The sequence below is a fragment of the Pseudomyrmex gracilis genome, unplaced genomic scaffold (assembly GCF_002006095.1).
Source record: "Pseudomyrmex gracilis isolate BER0280 unplaced genomic scaffold, ASM200609v1 scaffold_882, whole genome shotgun sequence".
Classification (NCBI taxonomy): Eukaryota; Metazoa; Arthropoda; class Insecta; order Hymenoptera; family Formicidae; genus Pseudomyrmex; species Pseudomyrmex gracilis.
In genome coordinates, this window is record NW_018021466.1 from 21,911 (window position 1) to 44,503 (window position 22,593).

At 39.4% G+C, this 22,593-nt stretch overlaps 1 protein-coding gene across 1 annotated transcript in view; it reads left to right on the forward strand.

Moving 5' to 3' along the window:
* LOC109861619 (uncharacterized protein PFB0765w-like) overlaps positions 1-20,366 on the forward strand; it is a gene marked incomplete at its 3' end in the record, with an annotated part of 41,056 nt that extends 20,690 nt beyond the window's left edge. The window contains exons 2-3 of the mRNA XM_020441341.1: positions 19,647-19,879; positions 19,955-20,366. Coding sequence (XP_020296930.1) covers positions 19,647-19,879; positions 19,955-20,366 — 645 coding nt within the window. The remainder of the gene's footprint in view (positions 1-19,646; positions 19,880-19,954) is intronic.
* Between the last annotated feature and the right edge of the window lie 2,227 nt (positions 20,367-22,593).

A 22,593-nucleotide genomic window follows, 5' to 3' on the forward strand; every position in this document is an offset into this window, starting at 1 on the left:
TATTCATGAAACTTTTTCTGTTTATAACTTTTTTATAAACAATGAGCGACGGCTAAAAGCTTCATATTGTTACTCAGGAAGGTAATCTTAATAACATATGTGAAAAAGAAGCCGATCGGAGGGGGCTCCCCTATTCTGTACATTTACCCTCGGTTTTAGTTGCTTATTTGTTTTTTTTGTATTTTTTTATTATTATGTAAAATATGGCGCATCCTCACCTCCCCTGAAGGCTCACTCCGTCGAAAGACACCGAGGGAGACGAGCAGACACGAAATCTAGAGCGGGACCTGAACAAGGAGCGAGCAAGAAACAAAGGGAATCGTGGAAGCGCCAGTGGCAGCGTACAGAGGCTACGGCCCTGATTCAGCGGGCAGGCTCAATCCCATACGCCAATATATATGTGTATATAGATATTTAGTTATTCATTTGTTTACTTATTGACTAAAACCACAACAGTCAAAACCCGAAAAAAAAGACTATTTTGGACTTTGCCCAAAACGCTTGGTTACTTCGGATATTGACTAGTCAATCCTAAGATTGCCGAGATTTCGGATTTTGACGCTAACATATATATTGTGACGTTTTTCTCGGTTGTTACGAAAACCCCGCGTCGTCCCGCCCGAAACGGCAGTAAGAGATCGGGACACGGACGGAAGTCCGCGAGATGGTAAACGTCTGGATCGGCAGGAGAGAAAAGGGTGGTCACACGAGCGTACCGCTGAGCCGAGCCGACGGATCCTTAGGTGGAGTTTTGGGCGCCAGACGCGTTACCGCGTCACAATTTGCGTCGCGCGACACAACGGGCCGACTAGCTCTATGCAAGTGGAGAGGGGCGGGGTCTATTGTTTTTAAATAACAGGCTGTCCCTCCTAGGATGGGAGAAAAGGGCGCGAAAGAGATAGAGAAGCGTAAGCGGGCGCTAGTAAGTTCAAGTAACAATTTTATTGACAAAATATAAGAGATGGGTAAAGAAAAAGAAAACAGATGTAAGCGAGTTGAAAAAAAGAAAAGAGTTATGATACAAACAAGTTAGGAATAAAGACTAGGGAATATAAAATTAATAAGAGCTTAAGCGAAAGCGCGGATAAACACTACAAAAGAAATTACGCAGCAATTAGGATGACCAGAACGCAAGCACGCAACCTCTCAAAATACGCAACTACGCCGCGTGGCCGAAGCGAGATAGTAAACCCGGTGGAACGGTTCGGGTGTCGACAACGTTAGAACTGCGTTCTTTAGCCCGGATCGTTAGGGATGGCTTTTTACCATGCTGGCGGCGGAATAGCGCGAAAGCACGGACCATCCACGGCGACAAAGCTTTCGCGGATTTATTTTGGCAGGAAGCTACTTAAACCGGGAGCAAGCGGGGTCGAGGAGACGCGCAGCGCTCTCCGTGAGCGTTCCGCCGGACAACGCGACTCCGGGCAGAATCTATGATTATTACGACAGCTCTAGGGTCTCGCCAATACAATGTCGATACGACAGCAACGCGGATTTCGCGTCGCAAAACCGATACGACAGCCGTACGAATCTCGATCTCGCAAAATCGTTACGACAGCACGCGATATTGTAGCGCAAAGCGATGCATGCAAGACGGGAATAGTAAGCACACGGGAAAATAGTTTGGTAGAAGCGATAACAAAAATTCTTACAGACTAACGAATGCTACTTGGCGCCTCCCGAGCGACTCCAGGGCTGATCACAGTATTTAGCAAAGTACTCGCGAAATCTAAACGCACTTAAGCCTACGAAGTAGTGCCACGAAGCCCCGTGAATCCGATTCTAGCCGCCTTCCCCAAAAACCAATATGGCGAAGGTTACGTCCTTGCCCGATANAACGCGAAAANTCGGCGACTAGCCTCGACACAGAACTCGGCACGNAGATTCGTGGCTGCAAGAAACNANGCANCTCACCGGATATCGTCGTCCTGGGACATCACGTTCTNTCTTTCCGTAGATTNCAGGGCGATACTTTCCGGGAGTCCTTTCGTGCGTCCGACTCGTACAATCGTTAGCGACCAAGAGAGCGAGGATCGCGATCGATTCGGNGTCGATGCGCCGGGGCGCGCTAGGATCGCGGGGGGTCGGCTTCGCCAGCCAATCAGAGCGCGACGTGGTATCAAGCGCAGCGCTCGCGGTCTCGCGAGCTACAAGAACACGACCCGCGAAATATAAATGCGTTTCCCCTTTGCAGGGTTTCTCCTTTGTTTGCTCGATGGAATCGGGTCCGGCTGGCTGAGATGGACCTCCAGCAGGCCTCCTGTCGGTTCCGACGCTCCTCCGAGCTGGATGCTGATCTCAAAAGGCAGATTGGCCTGGTCATTGTTGCAGAGAGTTCCTGCCGCTCGGCGACGCTGTCGTTCGCGTGCCGCTTGGCGACGCTGTCGTTTGCGTGCCGCTTGCGTTCCCTGGCGTAAAGGGTTGAGCCTACCGGCTAAGTCAGGACCGTAGCCTCGGCGCGCTGCCCCTGGCGCTTCCTCGATCCCCTGTGTTCTGGCTCGCGCCATGTTCCTCTCTAGATTTCCCGTCTACTCGTCTCCCTCGATGTCCTTCGGCGGGGTGAGTCCTCGGGTGGTGAGGCGCCAATTTTACATATGATATATAAAAAAAGAATACAAACAAAAGAAATAAGCAACTAAAATGAGATACGGCGCATAAGCCCTGGAGGATCCTGGCGCTTGAGACCGACCCATACTTCGGGACTCCCTCAAAAGATACCCCTTTTGTGGCAAGGGGGAGAGCGGCGCGACCACCACGTCACAATATATATAAATATGAAATAAATAAATCTACATAAACAAATGAGAGCGAAAACCACTTCTTGTTTTCGACAAACTATATCCTCATATATGTAGAAGAGCATTAAAGTAATCTACTTGAATCTTGCTATTCATATATTACATATATGTATGCATATAAGTTGTATAATTAACACCGTTTTAATTAATAATATAATATTATAAAAAATATATAAAAAATATAATGCCTTAGAAATGAATGTTTTTATTATTTTAAACTTAAATTTAATTTATAATTTAATTTATAATACGGTCCGAAGACGGCCGTAGCGTCAAGCGCACACGTACACGGCTGTTCGCCTGTGTGCGTATCCCCTCCACTTGCTGTAGCGTGCTGTAAGAGAGTCAAAACTGGGCACACTGGTTTTATGAGGCCCCGCATGTCGGTCTTTTTTTAAGTCTAGAAATTCAACTCTACTGACTAAGGACGAGACCGTGCGATCAATTGAGGATGTGGAGAATGAGAGGTCGATTCAATAAAATGAATTAATTATGTGGAATATTAATTTATTCATGCCGTGTATTCGTTTCGTTACAGATTTCCTCGGTTGGTGTGATGTAGCGTGGATGGATGTTGTGTCGCGAATTTTGCAAAGAATCGGAGGGTCATCTCTCGAAGGCGGAAGGAAGGAAAGACGTATGTGTATATATGTGTGTGTGTGTGTGTCGCGAGAGCGTGTGAAGGGCCTCCGGCGGGGTTCTACAAATGTAAGTATGTCGGGGGGAAGTGTGTGGCGCCGATTTGTGGCATGGTTAATTAGATTAATCCAGGTCGATTTCTATAATTTCGCGGATTTCTATGGAGCTAGAAGGAAAAATAGTATAAAAATGACGGACTGGGACAAGTCGGATGTCATTGAGGTACGGGAATCTGACGGGGAGAAGTTTTCTAGATGGAGTTGTAGATATCAGATAAAAGAGATCGGAGGGATTGATTCTTAGTGGGTCTATTTGATAAGGTATTTTATTAGGATCTGCGATTCGGTAGGTGGAGGCTAATTTAAGGAAGTATTGTAATTTAGAGTCGAGCGGTGGGGTGATCGATCGAGAGGAATCGGCATTTTTGTCATCCGCGTGATATTCGTCAGGACGAGAGGGCTCAGGTGGCGCTGGAGAGGGGGAGCGAGGAGGTGAAAGCGGTGGATTGCTCGCGGGAGGAACAGGAGAGGATTGAGTATCTGCGGGAGGATCGGAACTTAGGTGAGTAAGAAGGGGATTCATACCACAAATCGTCGTCGTGGTGTGTGTCTGTATGTATGCCGTGTGAGGTTGCGTGAGAAGTGCTTGTGTGCGAGTGCGTCGGTGAGTGTGAGTGCGCGTGAGATGGATTTGTGTGCGTATCGCAGGGGTTTTTTTTATTATTGTCGTTGTTATCCGCGTGGTTAACGTTGGAACATTTCTCGGGGTGGTAGGCGTCGGGCGGTTGGGCCTGTCTTTAGATGGGCATGCCGCTCCACCTAAAGGATGGTTATTGCTTCATCCACAGAGGCCGCATAACATACAGTTAACATTGTTAATGCATTCGCGGGCCAAATAATCTTCTTCACCACATCTATAACAGGCCCTGCTCCTGTCGATTTTGTTGAAGCATGTCTGTCTCACGTGTCCATATTCCAAACACTTGAAACATTGCATCGCACGCGGGGGTAGCAGGATATGGAGCGATGCACTTGGACACCGTTCAATTAGACACAGTGCAATTGGACACGATGCAATTGGACACAGAAAGATGCGCACCGTTCAATTAGACACCGTTCAAATGCGCACCGTTCAGTTAGATATCGTTCAAATGCGCACTGTTCACTTAGACACCGTAAAAAATGCGTACCGTTTAGACACCGTTTATTTGCACACTGTTCATTTGCGCACCGTTTATTTGCACACTGTGCAGAAGGACACCGCTTATCTAGTAACTGTGCAGTTGCGTACCATACTGCGCAGGCGCATCCAAAGGTCCCGGCGCAAGACGTGCAGACTTAGCAAGGGACCAATAAGGGGAGGAGGGCGAGGGGGAGGGGCGAAGCCCTCCCTCTGTGGGGGGCGCAGCCCCCCTGCTTATACGCTTACTACACAGTGTAAAAGACTAGGCTTCTGCATTGCGCATCTTTGGATGCGCCTGCGCAGTACGGTGTGCAACTGCACAGTTACTAGATAAGCGGTGTCCATTTGCACAGTGTGCAAATAAACAGTGCGCAAGTGAACAGTGTGCAAATAAACGGTGTCTAAGTAAACGGAGCGCACTTTTTACGGTGTCTAAGTAAACAGTGCGCATTTGAACGGTATCTAACTGAACAGTGCTCATTTTTTACGGTGTCTAAGTGAACGGTGCGTATTCGAACGGTGTCTAATTGAACGGTGCGCATCTTTCTGTGTCTAATTGCATCGTCCAATTGCACTGTATCTAATTGAACGGTGTCTAAGTGAATGCCACTCAGCAGGATAATCCTGGCGCACGACCAACCAATGCGCAGCTTACCCGCGTCTGCCAGTCGGTTGGCAACTTCAACTGGGCAGCGTAGCCACATCGTGCCCATGCAGTCTCTTTCTTCTGTAATGGCTCCGGTTTCTAAGTTATTGCTACGGCTTACACTACAATCACCCAAAGTTACAGCCGCTTTCACGTCTGCCGCAGTAATTAAGGCGCCCAATCCCACGAGTCTTATCTCGCCCTTTCTGCAATGTGCTTGAGGGTAAAGCAATGGACGGATTACATCTTACAATGGAAGCACAGGGGCAAGGACTTCTAAAAGTTTGTTTGCCCTTTTCTGCGCCATTTGTGCCAGGGATTTTAATTAATGCCCCTCCACTTATGTCTTGTCAAATGCGCACGTCCTCAATTTCCAAGATAGATAGGGAAACATAATTTTTCGCCAGTTTAATAATGTCGGCGTAGGATTGTCCACTATTTGCTTCTGGGAGAGGATTCTCTTCTTTTTCCCGCCACCTGCGGTTGTCTGGGACTTTTGTAGTTGCCTCTGCTGTGGTTGTTGCTTCTGGGGCTTCTTGGATCAGCCTATTCTTCTGCCACCCTTCCTTCCCTGCTTGACTATCACAACCCAGGAAGGTAAAGGTCTATCGGTGAGTTCACATTTACTTGGTGATGAAAGTGGGGCAGAAGTTAGTGGAGGCGCAGTCCCACTCTTCTTTTGTGCACTCGCAGACGTGAGCGTTCCGTTAGGTAATCCCATATGTCTTTTCAGCTGCAGAAGAGAGCGCGAAAGCTCAGCCATTTGAACCTTAATTGACTCATTATCCTCTTGATCCTTAGAAGCTAATGCTGTAGGGATTTCGATTCTAAGACCCAAAGGATTTTTCTTGTTTAGGATTCACCTTTTTTTCTTTATGGATTCGAGAGGCCCAGTGCCTGGAGGAAAAGTTTCGATGGCCATAATTTTCGGCTTCGGACGTAGAGTCGTATCGTCTGTCTGTGATCTTATATCGCAGATCTTATTCTTGCGAGGAGGAGTTGAAACTTTCAACGATTTCAGTGAAATTCTTCGAACCTCAATTTGTAAGTTCGCACTCTCTTGTTTAAATATTTTTACCTCTTTTTCGAGGTCCCTTATCTGCCTCTCAAGTTGCTCCCGCTGAAGTTCCGAGCACGCCGCGTTAAGTCTCGCTGTTGTGCCATCTCCCAAGTCAACGGCACTGTTCACTAAGACTTGAGTTAGTGACCGAATCTTTTCAATCTTGGTCTTTGAGACTTTGTGGGTCGTTCCTTTTATATGCCCACTCTTTAGCCTAGCCGTGTTAATACAGACTAATTCTTTTTCGATAAGAGCACCCAGGGATGGCGCAAGAAGCTCGTCATAGTCTTTAATCTTGCTTACTTCAGCCTCCGTGTTGAATGCAGAATCGTCTTTGTATTCAAGTTTTATTCTCTTAGCAGGTTTCCTATTTTTGTTGCTGCCTGACCTCGATAACTTCCCCTTCTCAGTTTGAAGTAAGGCGGAAGGGGGTGTAGGGGATTTTGCCGTCGGTGGGGTCTCCAATAGAATGCCCCATGCCTCGAGCGAGAAAGCAAAGCTTTGAGTAAAAGTACCCGGGGCAAGCTTGCCACCAGATGGCGCGGGCATCTTGCTCTCTCTAGAGTCCTTAGCCTGGATCCTCATGCAGACACTGGCGCTTTAGCACCAGCGCTCAAGCGCTGTTTCAACTGTTGAGCAAAGCTAATGAGAGCTGTCAATCCTCATGACAGCTCCGGTGCTTTAGCGCCGTTTACTCCTACTACCCGCTTTTCACCAATCAACGCTCGGTGTCAAAGCGCCGGTGTCTGTATGAGGATCCAGCCTTATAGTATGAGTCTGGACACAGTTAAGAATTTGACAAAACATGGCGTCGGAAACGATCAAGAAACAATCGAGTCACGTTACGAGTAAGCATCGCAAAGACAGAAAATACATGTAAATACATTTCACTTCGAATAAAAATTGATTGTAAGAAAGGTAGATTAAAAAATAAAATTTATAATAGTAAAACTATGGCACGACATGCTATTATAAAATAAGTAAAAAAGTAATATTAAATAATATTTTAAATAATATTTTTATTTTTATTAAATATTATTTTACTATTAATAATATTTGTATTTTTATGTGTTTATTGTGTGCATATATTTGTATTTCATTGTATTTTTATAATTTTTATGTGAAATAAAACGTAATAACAAATTTATCTTCTTATATTGTCTTATATTCTATTCTTATAGCCTGAGCACAATAAAGAAAATATTAGGAATAAGAATTAGAAATAAAAGTTAAATGTACTATACAATGACAAAAAATAAAATATAACATATAAATACAGGAAGTATGTCATGGTTGCATAATATACAGCCTATGTTTATGTTATTTTTTGTCATATGTTGTACATGTTGTATATGTTGTTTATTGTTTGTTGTGTTTTAATTTTTTGCATTGTGCATTACATTTAACCTCTGTTTTTCATTTCTATTCCTAATAATTTTTCTATTCTGCTCAACCCTTATATTGAATAATACTGTGCGTAAAATATAAATTTAAGATATCTTATTGGTTCCGCCATATTTTGTCACAACTAATAAGATTGAAGAAAATTGTGTCCAGACTCATATTACAGGGACTCTAGCTCTCCCCGGTTATCTCTACGTCTGACGAAGTATTCTCATATTCAATAAAATCGGAGGCCGACATAGTCGGCTCGGAGACGGTATAATGTTTAGTTCTCATGCTGTTCCAAATAGACACTTCCTTAATGTTATCCTCCTGTCTAATGTCCGCAGTAGTATTGTGGGCTGCTTTGCCTGTGGCACACGAAGCCACAGTCAACCTCGCAGGATGACGACGGTCCGGGAGCAGGATCTTAACTGCCGGGCACTGTGAGTGTCCGACCACCCTGTGCCAGTAACTTTGTTAGCGTCCTGATCATCATTGTTTCTTTTTGGTTTATTGTTTGGGGTGTTCTCTTCTAGGTCGGTTGTCTCCGCACGCGCGACTAACGAGCCCGACCTGCCCGGATTTGATAGTCAGGGTTTTCTCCCCTAGTCCGAATGCACCGTGGCTGACAGGGTCGGATGTTCCCAGATTTAAAGTCCGGGTTTACTTCCCTATCCCAGTTGCCCCGGCATAAAGGGCTAAGCGAAGCTGAGAACTTCCGGTTTTTATTCGAGGTTTTTTTTCCTCAATTCTCCCTCTTAGTTCAGAAATTCACCTCAATTTACCCTAATCTAACTCAATTTGTGTTATTACAATATCATTAATCAGGTATTGCGGAACAGTTTTTACAAACAGGACACTATTTTGACTGAAACTCCGTACGAATTTTTTAGACAATGAGCCGAATTATAATAAAAGATTCACGTCAGAAATGTTGTATATAAAACTACAAAAACAACCTTTAAACAAAATGACAGAATTATTAGACAATTTATATTTACTGCTTTTAAATCAATTGACTAAACTCTTTACAAACCAGCCGTAATATTTTCTGTTTTTCCCGTGAGTGACTTTCATTTTGTTTCAGTCTTAAATATACTGTCAACTAGATAACTTTACAGCTTGAAATTTTAAATGTAAATGATAGTTAGACTCTTGTAAGTATTACGTCTTGACCTACGGTGACCCAAAGAGATATGCGAGTCAAGTGCGGGTCGAGCAAAATTTCGGTGTCGTAAACAAGCCAACGAGCGGTTCTCGTTATTGCTTGTTCAATGACTTCTCGCTCGTCGGTTTCCTTTTGAGTCTTAGATGCAAATCTAAATTACTCAGGATAGAATCTAGCGATCAATCGAAGGATAACAGGAATGAAAATGGTTATGTGAGGTCCAAGAATTAATTAACTTTAGTCAATTTTAATTAAATGCCACTCTATTAACATTTTTATTCAATTTATCTATTCTTTACTGTTTTATATATGGTCGCTATGCTGTGGTTTTTACAGGTGTCAAGTGTCTGCGTACACATGAGTGTGTGTGTGTGTGTGTGTGTGTGTATTTATGTATGTATGTATCGGACTCAGTCGTCCAAGGTCACTTTTATTATTTCTTTTATTACAGCTGAGGGACGAAGATAAAATCGATCGAAATAATTTATAGGAACTTTGCGGATTTCAGAGAAACCAGGAAATTTAACTAGAATTTGTGATCAGGGAGGAGAGTACTAACTGCATGACGGAGAAAATTAGGAACTTTTCTTCGGAGGTCAAGAATTAATTCATTCCTCGAAGAAAGAGGGTCGGTGACAGGAAAAGAAATTAGCAAGCAATATAAAATATGACAATTAGCGAGGTAAAGAGTTTTTTTCGTCTTCTGACAGAATTTCAGATACGGATGATTCGGGAGAAGGAGATGGAGTATGGTGACGAGAGGAGAGGTAGAGGAGGAATCAAAAATTTCTTTAGGAGCTACTGGAGAATACGATAAAGATTCTAAAAGAGATGACGGTGATGAAGAGGAGAAGGCGCAAGAGGCGGCGGAAGAGAAGGGGGAGACGACTGAGTCCGGTATGGAGTCGAATGTGTCTATGTGTGGTGTAAATTTTGACAATTGCTATCTGTTGGTTCTTCCAGGTTATTATTAGTTTCGTTGGTTTGTAGATTATTTTGGCTGGCAGCGTCTCTGACGCCGAAAAGGCCGGTTGTGGCGGTTGCGTCTTGTTATAATCGCGTTTTGAGACTTTAGATACTACCGGGGTTCCACTTAAAAACTTAATTTTACTAACTAATATCAAACAATTTTACGACTAACTTCCGGAACGTGGTTTAGTTTACGTTGTTTAGCACTACAGAGAACAGAATGTCGACAGCGGTTCGAAACGATTCACAAGATCGTGAGTCGCTAATCCGACAAGAACATAAGTCAGCAGCGGCTCGGAACGACAAGCAAGGTCGTGAGTCGTTAGTCCGACAGAAGCAGAAATGGGAAGTGCCAGCTCAATGCAATCAAATGTTCCGGATGATAGTCGTCTCAAGTAAAACAGAGAGTTAAAGTTTAAAGTTCAAGAATGGAACCACCGGTTGTCTTATCGCACTAATACTATTATTTTGACTTACTACTTGCTGCGATTCTTCGGTGAACAATCAAATTTCCACCTTGACCAGGACTGCGGAGTAGGCAAGCTGGCTCGGCTCCTGACTCGGTTGCCTTTTACCACGACACTGCCACAACCTGTCACTGTTGCATCAACTAACGTACAGTTAACTTTTTTAAAAGAATTTGAGACGTACTATACCGCAGACTATTGAACTGAATGAAAAAAGAACTTTTATACTCGGTTTTTCGGCCCCCAAACACTTGGATTTTACCAATCAACCTTGGATTTTAAATCCCTTCTTATTACTTAGATTAAAAATCGGATCTTGATTCGCAGATCCGCATAAGCGAGAGCGCCAATCACCGGCGTCGGCCAAATGGGCCTAACTATCTCTTGTTTAAAATTTGCTATTGGTTTTGCACTACCGTGTTTAAATTTGCACGACTGACCACTAACTTAGTCTTGATTTCAACTTCCTTTCCGGAGATAAGAGGATCTTTGATTTCCACTCGCCCGATTCGAGTTACTACAGTAACGTAATTCGAGTACTCTAGTTACTAGCCTCGGCTACTGTGCAAAAATTTTGTGTCTGGCATTCTAAATATCCGACATTTATATCTACAAATAATTAATGTGTAAAATCTTAACATTATGCCGTCCGGCGACACCACATTGGTGTCGTACGCATGGCACCGCTCATTGTCAGTGGCCGGCGACAGCATTTAGTATCGTTTGCATTCTGTTGGTGATCTGTTGTGTTCTGTTGGTGTTTTGTTTAAGTAACAATAAGTTACAAACAACAACACATTTTACATTTATTTACAGATATATATCTTCGAAATTTTATGAAAATTGAGGGACAGGATTAAAAACTCATGAAAACTAGCGATAAGATTAGTAAAACTTGACCATTTATAATCTTATGATAACCTCAAGAACGGTCGGCGACAGGCGCAGGAATCTGAATTAATGCTGCCGGCGCCAAGTGACAAAAAAATTACGAAACGTGCGGACGGCAAAGTGTTAATATGTCTGGCATTCTATACATCCATATTTAAAAACCTAACAGATGCGAAATAAAACGTGGTAGAATAGGGCTACAGACGAAAGTCCATGTTAAAAAACCTAACGCGCTATTAGTAGCACATCATGGGTAGTGCGGAAGACCACTACTTTCTTCATAATATTATTTATCATCATTGCATAAAACTTGTATTATATAATTGTTGCAAAATTATTTAATATTGTAAGATAAAAGATCTCTGTAGCAAAGTTTATTTAATATTTTAGGTTCATTTTCTATGGGAAAATGCGTGACATTTCATATATTTTGAAAAATTACGTTGTCCCACCACCTCGGTGCTCTTGGTGCTAGATCTTTCATCACTGAGAGGAGGTTCATTTGCTTATTCTTCTTCTTCTACCCCCTCTCGTCGTCGGCGCAATAAAGACAGGCGACCTTTCCTTCGCATTGGCGCTACTCTCGTTATCGGGCGAGGTTCCGCACTAAAACGACGAGGCACGAGCGGCGTCGCGTTCCGCGGGACGATCTCCACTGCGCTCGCATCTTACTGCTGTTGCCGAGGAGCAACAGCAAGCCGAGGTACCCACGCCTCCGGTGTTTGTATCATCACCATCTCTGCCTCGTTAATTTTGTTCGCTAAAATGAGAATTATTTGCTCATTATTTAGAAATTTTTAAGCATGCAAACTTACAAATTATAAAAATTTGTTACTTACCATCGTTATCGGCTACCATGCGTGCGATTAAACCACGCACGTCTTCCTCCTCGTGGTTAAACACTCTGCGAAGTTCTACCGCTTCGCACGCAATATGCAGCAGGCGACAATCTTCACCGAAAAATCCCGCGTTATGCAACAGCGCGAGAAGAGAGTTTGACACGCAAAATGCAAAGTTTCTAAACACTTCAATATTGTTTCTCCCGTTTGATAAAAATAGCGTTATTTTGCGCAAGTCTTCTAGTAGCGGATTACACTGAATCGCGTATGTAATGATATCTTTAATATTCTTAGCCGACATCTTGCACTTAGAAAATAGAAAATAGCACTTACTCCGAGAAAAACGAACTCGCGCAGAACATAGGATAAAGACTTTGTTGAAAATCACTTTGATTGCTCTGAACTCAGACTGTGTTTCGTTAGGTTAGATTAGGTTCTCTTGCAACAGATCTTTTATACGTTGTTTCACTTTCAAAAATTACAAAGTGAGAGTTGAGCTAGGATGTCACAAACTGACAAACTGGCTGTTACTCGGAAATGCTATAAAGTTTTTATTATTTTTTTTGCCAGCAGAAAGAAAAAATCCGTCTTTGCTTTTTTCCATAAAGTTGACATTGATTTTATAACCCTAAAATAGATTTTTTGTAGATGAAAAAATGATCCTAAGATGTCACGTATTGGCATTGACCGTCTGTTACTTAGACATAGTTTCCACTATTTTTTGTCAACAGGATGAAACACATCTCTTAGCTCCGTTTCCATAAAAACGGAGATTTACAACCCCCGCAATAAACAACCAAAGGACTTGCAATATATGGACCTTTGATTTCTGACTTTGAAATTGCATTATGAGAAACTTTCTCGAAGATTTTTCGAGATAGACACGTACGTGGAAACACGTTGCAGCAGGATGCGTGATATAAAAACAGCTTATATCAAAGAATTTTTTATTTATTTTCTATGCTCAGGAATGCCGCAACAATTTTGTTTTAATTTTTTGTTTTTCAATAACGTGCGTGCGAATAGGACGGGTTTCATGCGGGGAAAATAAAACTCAATATATATTTTATTTTATAGAAAAACATAATATTTTAATTTTTATTCACATTGAAATATAGTTTTGTATACAAGCAAATCGAGAGAGAAGACATTACTTCTAATGTTTTGCTAAAATAATTTGAACAATATTATCCAAATAAAGTGTACACATTTCTAGAAATACTAAGGTAAAATAAGTATCTAGAAACAGTAGATTTTTAATTTGCGTCTGTACAGCATGTTCGATATTGCTGTAATTACTTTTAATTGTTAATTTGATAATGTCTGCGTTTATATAGGCTTTTGGGAGTAACAATTCTGTTTCTTGTATTAAATACTTGGGACATTTGCTAACACTGAATGCTAACGCATCCAAATGTTCTATATACGCGTTAACACATTGCGTTATATTTTGCAGACCGAGAAATGTTGGTTTTTGCATAACAACGGGAGCGGAAAATATCTTGCGCTTCTTCACTCTGGAACAATCCGAATCTTCTTCTCTTATTGTCTCGCTGTTAAATGTTTCCTCTCCTCCGGACTCTTTGTGAGAAATTAATACGGCCTTTGCTCCATATGCCGTAGTAAATGAAATTGTGATATTGTTATTTATTACAATCGGCTCTGTCTTGTATTTGCCTCCATCCAAGTACAGACTTATTAACGGCATGGTATCTTGCAATTTTTTCCACGCGTCAGCATCGAGCCATATGGTGTTTGTTCCATTTTCACATAATTTAATAGCAGGATAAAAAAATCCGTTCTTTACATCAGGGAGCAATTCTACTTGAATTCTCTTTGTATGTGAATTATTCAATCCATACACGTTGGAAAGCAGCACATTTCATGCCTCTTATTTTGCTTCTTGATGATTCCCATGCACGATTTTAAACTGGATTCAACTTGCTCTTTTTCACTATTCACCGCTATTTCTTTGCACTTTTCATTTTACGCACTTTTAAACCGATATTCACCGCGTAAAAAGATATTTCAGGCGCCAGCCGCAACTGTTTTTGCAACAGAATAATGATCAAAATGTATTTACATCGCTCTATTTATAGCAATTTTACCCTCTTGTGCGCATGAGTATCAACTTATTTTGCCACTCCTTCCGTTTAAACAATAGATTAACAATCATTTTCAAAAGTTACAAATTATTTTTATATATCATCCGCGTACAACACATAGTTTTTATTTTGTCGCATTTACCTCGTGTCATAGCTACCCACGTATGAGTGCATATGCGTATGAAAAACAAATAAACAATTCTTTCAAATGAACATTTTTATAAACATTATATTCATTGAATATCCATTTATCGAAAACTCTCGTAGAATTTTCTCGAAGTTTCTCGCGCGAACAAGTACGCGCAGGTCGCGAGTCATAAATTATCTCTTTCATCTTCAAAAAACTTATGTTCTCTTTTGTACGGCACGCACTTGTCAACCTTCCACGAACAAGCACATGCAGGTTTAACGGGCGCCTTGTCCCGAGTCATAAATCGTTTTGTGTCTTCAAAAAAAATTATGTTCTCTTTTGCTCATCAGCACGTACTTGTCAACCCGCACGTACAAGTTCGCGTAGATGAAGATCGTTTAGAAAAAATCCGCAACGGACACAAATTTATTTTTTATATTACATCAGAACCCTAACTTTTTAGTCACAGTCTTACGACGCCTACTTCTATTTCGATTTTTATTTCGCCTAAACGTCCTCAACTCTGCTCCACGCTCATTGGGAGCCATATTGTACCAGACGCTCATTGGTCCTTCCTCGGGGGCTTTACCAGCCCCATCAACTACCCCCGATCTCGCTCATTGGGAGCCATATTGTACCAAACGCTGATTGTTCTTTCTCGGGACCGACGCCACTCCCGCTCTTACACTTCCTTTCTCAACCGACCAACTTGCTCTCATTCACGTTTGAACGTACATGGCAGCAACATCGGAACGGCACCAGCTTCAAAACGGATTTTTTAATAAATATATACTCTTTTAATAAAGAATCCTTACTCTCAAACATTCTCGAACTTTCCTCCCCTCCCTACACAAATTCCTCAAAAAAAATTTCAAATACACATTTTAAAAAAATTATACAAAATTTATAAAAAAATTTACGGGGTCATAAATCATGTCACATTTCTATCCCCTCTAGTGGGCGTGGCCCTAAAAAGAGGGGAAACCACTCTGGTGGGGCAATAGCGCCAGAAGTGGTGGGGGGACCAGGTGGAGGGGATTTGTTTTGACGCGCCATAAGTGCCCACATATTACTACAGTAATAAACGGTTCAAGTGGGATTATTGTATTATCTTTGAAGTCTCATCTCCTCACACCATCTAATGCTAATTCTAAAGAGATGTTGGTAAACAGCGAAATTACATCCAAAGATAATAAAACGTCTTCATCACAAAATTCCAAGTCAGATAGACGTCCGAATAAAACTGTTTTGCACAAAACTATGTGGATTTGGTAGGCTTTTAAGTAAAATTTGCAAAAAAGTTGCAAATTTATATAACGTGGTATTTACACAGGAAACTATAATCCTGAAAGGAATATCGGGTTTGTGAATCTTCGGAAGTCCATAAGCACGAGGAAGAGGTTTATTACTTGATAAAAGAAAGAAATATTCCTTAGCATTTAAATAATTTGCCTTTTGCCAAGACATTTATTCAGATTATTTTCGATATTTTTGGCTGAGTTCTTCAATTTGGATATTAAGTATTTGTATTATTTAACAAAACATTAACCTTGAAGACATAATCCTCTTTGTATAAAGCAACAGTGACATTGCCTTTGTCAGCTCTCGTGAATAAGATGTTAGAGTTATCTTTAATAAAAATTTTTGTAGAAAAATAATTTGATCAATTTTCTTTCAGCATTAGTTATAAAAAATTGTTTATCAAGGAAACGCTTAAGAGAAAAAGCAGTGTAAGCATATGTGAGGTTTTATTTCTTCATCAATCAGTCTGATATTATTTTCCAAATCTTTGATGAATTCAAATGTCATTTTGAAAATAGATTAAGATGCGAAGTTTACATAAAGTTTCTCATAGGATGTGTGCTTCAATAATAAAAAGAATGGTCATACATTACGTAAAAATAGGCCACAGAGTTGTCCATGAGTATGTGAATAATATGAGTCCTCGAAAAAGCACGCACGCACTGAAGAGAATATAGATGACAATAACACACAAAATATAATATCGTTTACTTACAACATATGCACGACTGCATATGCACTTGCTCTCCTCTGTCACAAAAGGACGCCTCAAACGCCCTCAGGGACTGCACCCGGGAGCCCACCAATCCTCCTAATTTAGTTCTAAGAAGTTGATTGTAAGTCTTATTGTTTTTTTTTTTTTTTTTTTTTGATCTGTTTAATTCGAAGTAAATGATCAGATACGAGCGCCTCACCGGCACTATCACCGACATCATTAACATTCTACGCTACAATCTACGCTAATGAGAGAGGGTAGACGATCGAGCGCGGATTAACTAAAAAAAAGAGAGCGTCGAAGATAGCAGGACCGCTGAAGGGCCAGAAGGAAATCAGCACAAGAACAACGTCTTAATCTCCTTGCCTTTTCTATTTGGTAAGGGTATGTATATAAATAATTGCCTCTGGTTTCTTTTTAGCAATTGACTCTATACATCGATTGTAAGTAAACGATATTATATTCTGCGTTATTGTCATCTACATTCTTTTCAATGCGTGCGTGCTCTTTGTAGGATTCATATTACTCACATATTCATGGACAACGCTGTGGCTTTTTTTTACGTAATGTATGACTATTCTTTTTATTACTGAAGCACACATCCTATGAGAAACTTGATGTAAACTTTGTATCTTAATCGATTTTTTCTGTGTTATTTATTTATTGTATTTTTTTTATATGTAATCCGATCGCGACTGAAGAAGACTCTAGTATGAGCTCGAAACATTTCGCAAAGTAATGTTAACGCTTTGTGATCACTTATAGTTGCTTTAATTATCTTTGCTCAAGTTTGACCTTATTTACTCATTTTATTGTTTATAGAACGAGCGTCTTTCCATTCTTTCTTTAGTTCTATTATTATTTTCTTTATTATTTTTTATATTTTTTATTATAGTATCTTAATTTAATTTAACTAAATCCATTGTAAATCTAGTGTTATTTACTTATGTAAGACTATTTTCATAATTACAAAACTTCCTGTGCTCTTGCAATTTTTTTATCGCTCGATCTAATGAATACAAACAGCCACCTAAACCTTGCTTTCGGTCGGAACTAGCTGGTCACCGAAAGAACAGTGGTAGATTTTGACGTAGAATTCATTCAGAATCATCCACTTATTTTCTTTACGACCAATTTGGATTATTCTTTCGACAACTTCTTGTATACTGAGTTCAAATCGAGAAGAGAAATTAGATGAACAAAAACTCGTCTATTCCGCGCATTTCCTCTATCAGAAAGCCTTCTTACTCTACAGCTATTGGCTATCAGCAAGTATCCCGCCAATTTCGTACGCAACAACTATCCCTACTTTACCCGCTTTTCTTCTCTTATGCACAGTAGACTTATCTTCTCGATTTGAACCTAGTATAAATGTTATTAAATCCATTTTTTGAGAGAGTGACGAGTGGAAGTGAAAGTAAGAACTACTACTGACAAAAAATCGCATCACATGTACAGAGAAGTACATAAATCAATCTCGGGCCGCTGAACGAGACCGAAAAAAAAACGACGTGCTGTAGTAGGAGCAGCTAGAAGAGAAATTTCCGAAAAATACTTCTCCTGGAGTCGCACGATATGGTGCACTTCTCTGTACGTAATATGCATATAATTTTATTTTTCATATTTTTTCAAGTTTGTCAATTAAATTTTATTACTGTTTTACACACTTTGCACAAACAATTTTGTTTCAACATATTTGATATTGATTTTCTCTTATGTAATAACGAGCTAAAAAGAGAACACTATCATATCGACGCTATCGAAAACAAGATAAAGTGAGAGAAAAAAGTTCAGATGGCGTTACTGATACAACGTCGCGTGCGTGTTATTATTGACATTGACATCTTAGGTACCGACAAAGAGTTTTGCTACTATAAATAATGTATATATTGTGGCTGTGCTAGAACATAACGTTAGCACGATAACTTTTAAATTTTAGTTTTTTGATATTAAAAATGCTTTATTTTTATCAAGAACTGTAGAACTATGAAAAATGCTACATTGGAAATATTATCTTTACAAAATTATTAAAACATCGCGCTAACTTCACGCTGTTCTAAACTTACAAGGGGTGGGTTGCGAAATACGAATTGCGAAATACGAAATTGAATGAGTCATTCATTCGAAAGGGGAGATCGAGGATGTAAAAAGTGTAAGAGAGTTTGAGTGCTTTGTTTCCGAGGATTTTGCATGCAAAGTTAAGCGTGCGGCTAGCTGTACGTTAAGTAACATAGATAAGTTAGACTTAGCGCGAGGCGTCGTGGCTGAGCGGCCAAGGCGTGCGCTTTGTAACTTTTGGCGTCCGTTTTCCGAGTTCGAAACCTCGCAGTGTCAACTTTTTTTCCATTATAACGACTATATCTATTAACAGAATTAATTGTTTTTATTTTTTAGAATAAAATAGTAATAATAACAATGCAATTATATAATAAAAATAAGAACGGAAATTTCTGTACTTTTTTATGTTTATTCATCGTGTTTTTATTTATTATAAAATTCGGACATTGTTATACAATGTTGTGAAAATTAATACAAAAATATTGGAATTGTTTAAAGTGTAACAATAATGTAAAGATAGATGTATCATGTACTACAAACATATTGTAGTCTTGAGCATATATCTGTTTCCTCTAGCACATGCTCATAGAGCACGACTTGAAAAAACCGTTAGAGCGTCTGTTAGATTTCTCCGCGTCAATATTCTCACACATTTTCACGAGTTTACATCACAAGCCTTTGTTTATTCTCAATGTTGGTGTACAAAGAATTATTCTTTTATAAAATGTTCGTGTTGTGCGATCCATTTATGTTTCCAATGTTTTTATGTTATTTGTATCCACAACATTGTACAGCAATGTCCGAATTTTATAATAAATAAAAACACGATAAACATAAAGAAGTACAGAAATTCCCGTTCTTATTTTTATTATATAATTGCGTCGTTATTAATATTGTATTCCAAAAAATAAGAACAATTAATTCTGTTAATAGATATAGTCGTTATAATGAAAAAAAAGTTGACACTGCGAAGTTTCGAACTTGTAACGAATACCAAAAGTTACAAAGTGCACGCCTTGGCCGCTTATCCACGACGCCTCACGCTAAGTCTAACTTATCTATGTTACTTAACGTACAGCTGGCCGCACGCTTAAATTTGCACGCAAAATTCTCGGAAACAAAAACCTATGCACTCAAACCCTCTTACACTTTTTACACCCTTGATCTCTCCTTTCGAATAAACTATAGCTCATTTAATTTCGCAATTCGTGCCCATCCCTTGTTAAAGAAATAATACTGCCATATTTGATATCATAAAGATATTATAAATAAACCTATTAAATGAATATAGACAGCAAATGCAACTATTGAAGTCAATATAAGTAACGTAATGAGATTGGAAAACCTAGTAAAGGAGCATAAGACATTCGGCGAGAAAATGCAGAAGGACATTAACAAACTAATATTGAAAAAAATGAATCTCCAAACAGACCTCGATAATGCAAATTTTGAAATTGAAAAGCTAGAAAAAGAACTTTCTGACAATGAGAAACTATTAAAAAACGTCCGATATGAACTTAACAGGTAAAAACAAACAGTAGTGCTATAAATATGTTAAAGAATAAAAATAACAAACATTAAAAATAAAAAATGTTTTAGAATAAAACAAGACAACGTCAAATGCAAGCACGAAAAAGACATGATAGATAAACGATTGCAGAAAGTCGAGATTGAACATTCAAAGTTGGAAAGCGAGCACAAACAAGCTCTCATCGACATCAAGAACACTGGGCGAGAGATATTCATATGCCGCAAAGAACAACATGACACCAAGCAACATATCGAGACTCTTTTGCGAGAGAAAAACATTTTTATTCATAACAAGGAAATCATTCAAGAGCGAGTCAAGAGACTGAATCGTGAGCTGTTGTTATCCGTAAACAGCAAAAAGAAAATTGAACACGAGCTAAACACGGTGATACAGAACGTCGAGGACATAAAAAAAGAAATGAAGATAATTGAAGACGAGAGAGACAGATATAACGCGACAGTGCAAAGATTAGAAAAACAGGTAAGGATATACAAATTTTATAGTAAAACTCTCTTTTATACTCTCTTTTATACTCTTTTTTAAACTAGCCTTCTCCAATAATCTTATCCTTTATATAGATTATAAAGATTATATTCTCCTAAATAACAATAAAAAGATCTTAACCGTCGCTCATTTTGGATTAAAACGTTATTAACAAAAAGTTTCATACCTAGACCACTATTTTGACACTTTGTATATTTGTAAATAAACATATAATGTGTTACACATAAATATCCAGCTTACAACAGAGCTATGTTTTGGTTTCTTTAGTCTTATATATGTTATTGTTTGAATAGTATGTTATATGTATTTGACAATGTTCTTCGCGCCGACAACATCTCCGATATAACTTTTTTAAAAATAAACTGTTTTAAAATTTGGCACAAAATAAGAACAAACTATAAACTTTCAATTTATGATAAATTTATGATACCAAATTAATTCCAAAAACAGATTAAAAAGTTTTTTTGGCAACACCTCCAATTTAAATTTTTTATATTTGATAGATATACGAAGTATTGCGAGACAAACTCCAAGTGCCTCGGTGGCCTAACAGAGAAGGCGACAGAAAGCCGGAGATTCCAGGTTCGATTCCTGGCTGAGGAGTTTTTTTTTGCAATATTTTAAAATTAGTTAGGGGGGTAAATATTATTTGTTAGTTCGCAATTCGCTATCATTTAATGGATAACTTTTGGACATTGCTGAAAATAATTTGTCTATGCGTTTGCGTATTACTTTTTTGTTACATAAATAGTCGATCTAAATCGTACGTCAAATAAAGAAATTTATGTAGGAACATGTTTAACGCTTGTTCGCTCAAACAGAACTAAACAACGTCAATGTGTTGAGAAATGTAAACAAAGCTAAAAGATCACTTAACAAGACTACTTTGTTTGTATTTTTCTTGTTCGTGTTGTAAGCGTGTAGGTGGGGGGAGAGCTCGCCTTCCCGCAAACCACGTATATACACTCTCGACATAAAGCGACACTTAATTGAATTCTTCATTTTTTCGCGAGGGAGCAAGGGAGAGGAGCGAGCTCCTCCCCCTGCAGGCGCAGGTTTCCCTGCCTACACGCTTACAACATGAACAAAACGTACGATGTCGGAAAATAACAGTATATTAACGCAACTTTTTTTGTGTATAATTTTTTAACAAACAACGAGCGGCTAAAACCTTCAGACTGTTGTCCAGGGAGATGTTTTTGACAACTTATGTCAAAATCATTGACCTCCGAAAGTGCTCTGTTTTTCTGATAAAGGAAATTAACTTAATCATCGGCGTTTACTCAATTTATACACATGTGTATTAATTAAAATCAAAACTTCTAATAGTACATTCGTTACAGATTGAACATGTACCAAACTAACATACTAATTAACTTTTATTAAAATAACCTTTGTCTTTATAAACGCATTACACCGTGTTTACCAATGGCTTTACTTACCACTATTATCTTAAACAAAATCAATGAAAGAAACTTAAATTATTTTAACCGTCTTAATATCAGTAAGAGTTTAGCAACTTTTTAAAACTACTAAATATTTACTTATGAAAAGTATACAATATCGGAAAATGTACCAATCGTACATTTTCTTATTACGTCCAATTGTACTGTGTCAAATCGTACGGTGTCAAATCGTAATGTGTCGAATAAATCACTATCAAATAATCTGGTGTTGAATCGTACGATGTCGAATAATGTGGTGTCAATTAATTTGGTGTCGAATCATACAGTGTCGAATAAACTGTATTTATTATACCTTTTAAATTATTCATTAAAATTATCATTAGTTCTGTGCAGTCATAATTTTACGTATACTAAAATAAGTAATACGTGGAAAAAGAGTAAAGGCCATCACTCATAAAATTACTTAAGAGCGTAAGACGTAACCGTAAGGAAATTGACCAATCAGAAATTTACGTCCGAAAGTGATGGCGACATAGTATTGTTACGTTCGCGGCGCACGAAGCCGTTCTCGAGAGACGCCGATACTCGCGTGCGCGGACGCGGCAATGACAAAGGCGCACTTTCTTATAAACACACTTTATTTCGTTACAAATACAGCGTTAATTGCCCGTTACACAAATCAACGAGACGCGTCTTGACAATTCCGCGGTCGCGATTCTTCTATCTTCTTCTCTTCTTTTTAACAAACCGTCGTCGCCCGGTAACCGACAGTCGCGCCGATCGCGCGCCGTTCACGC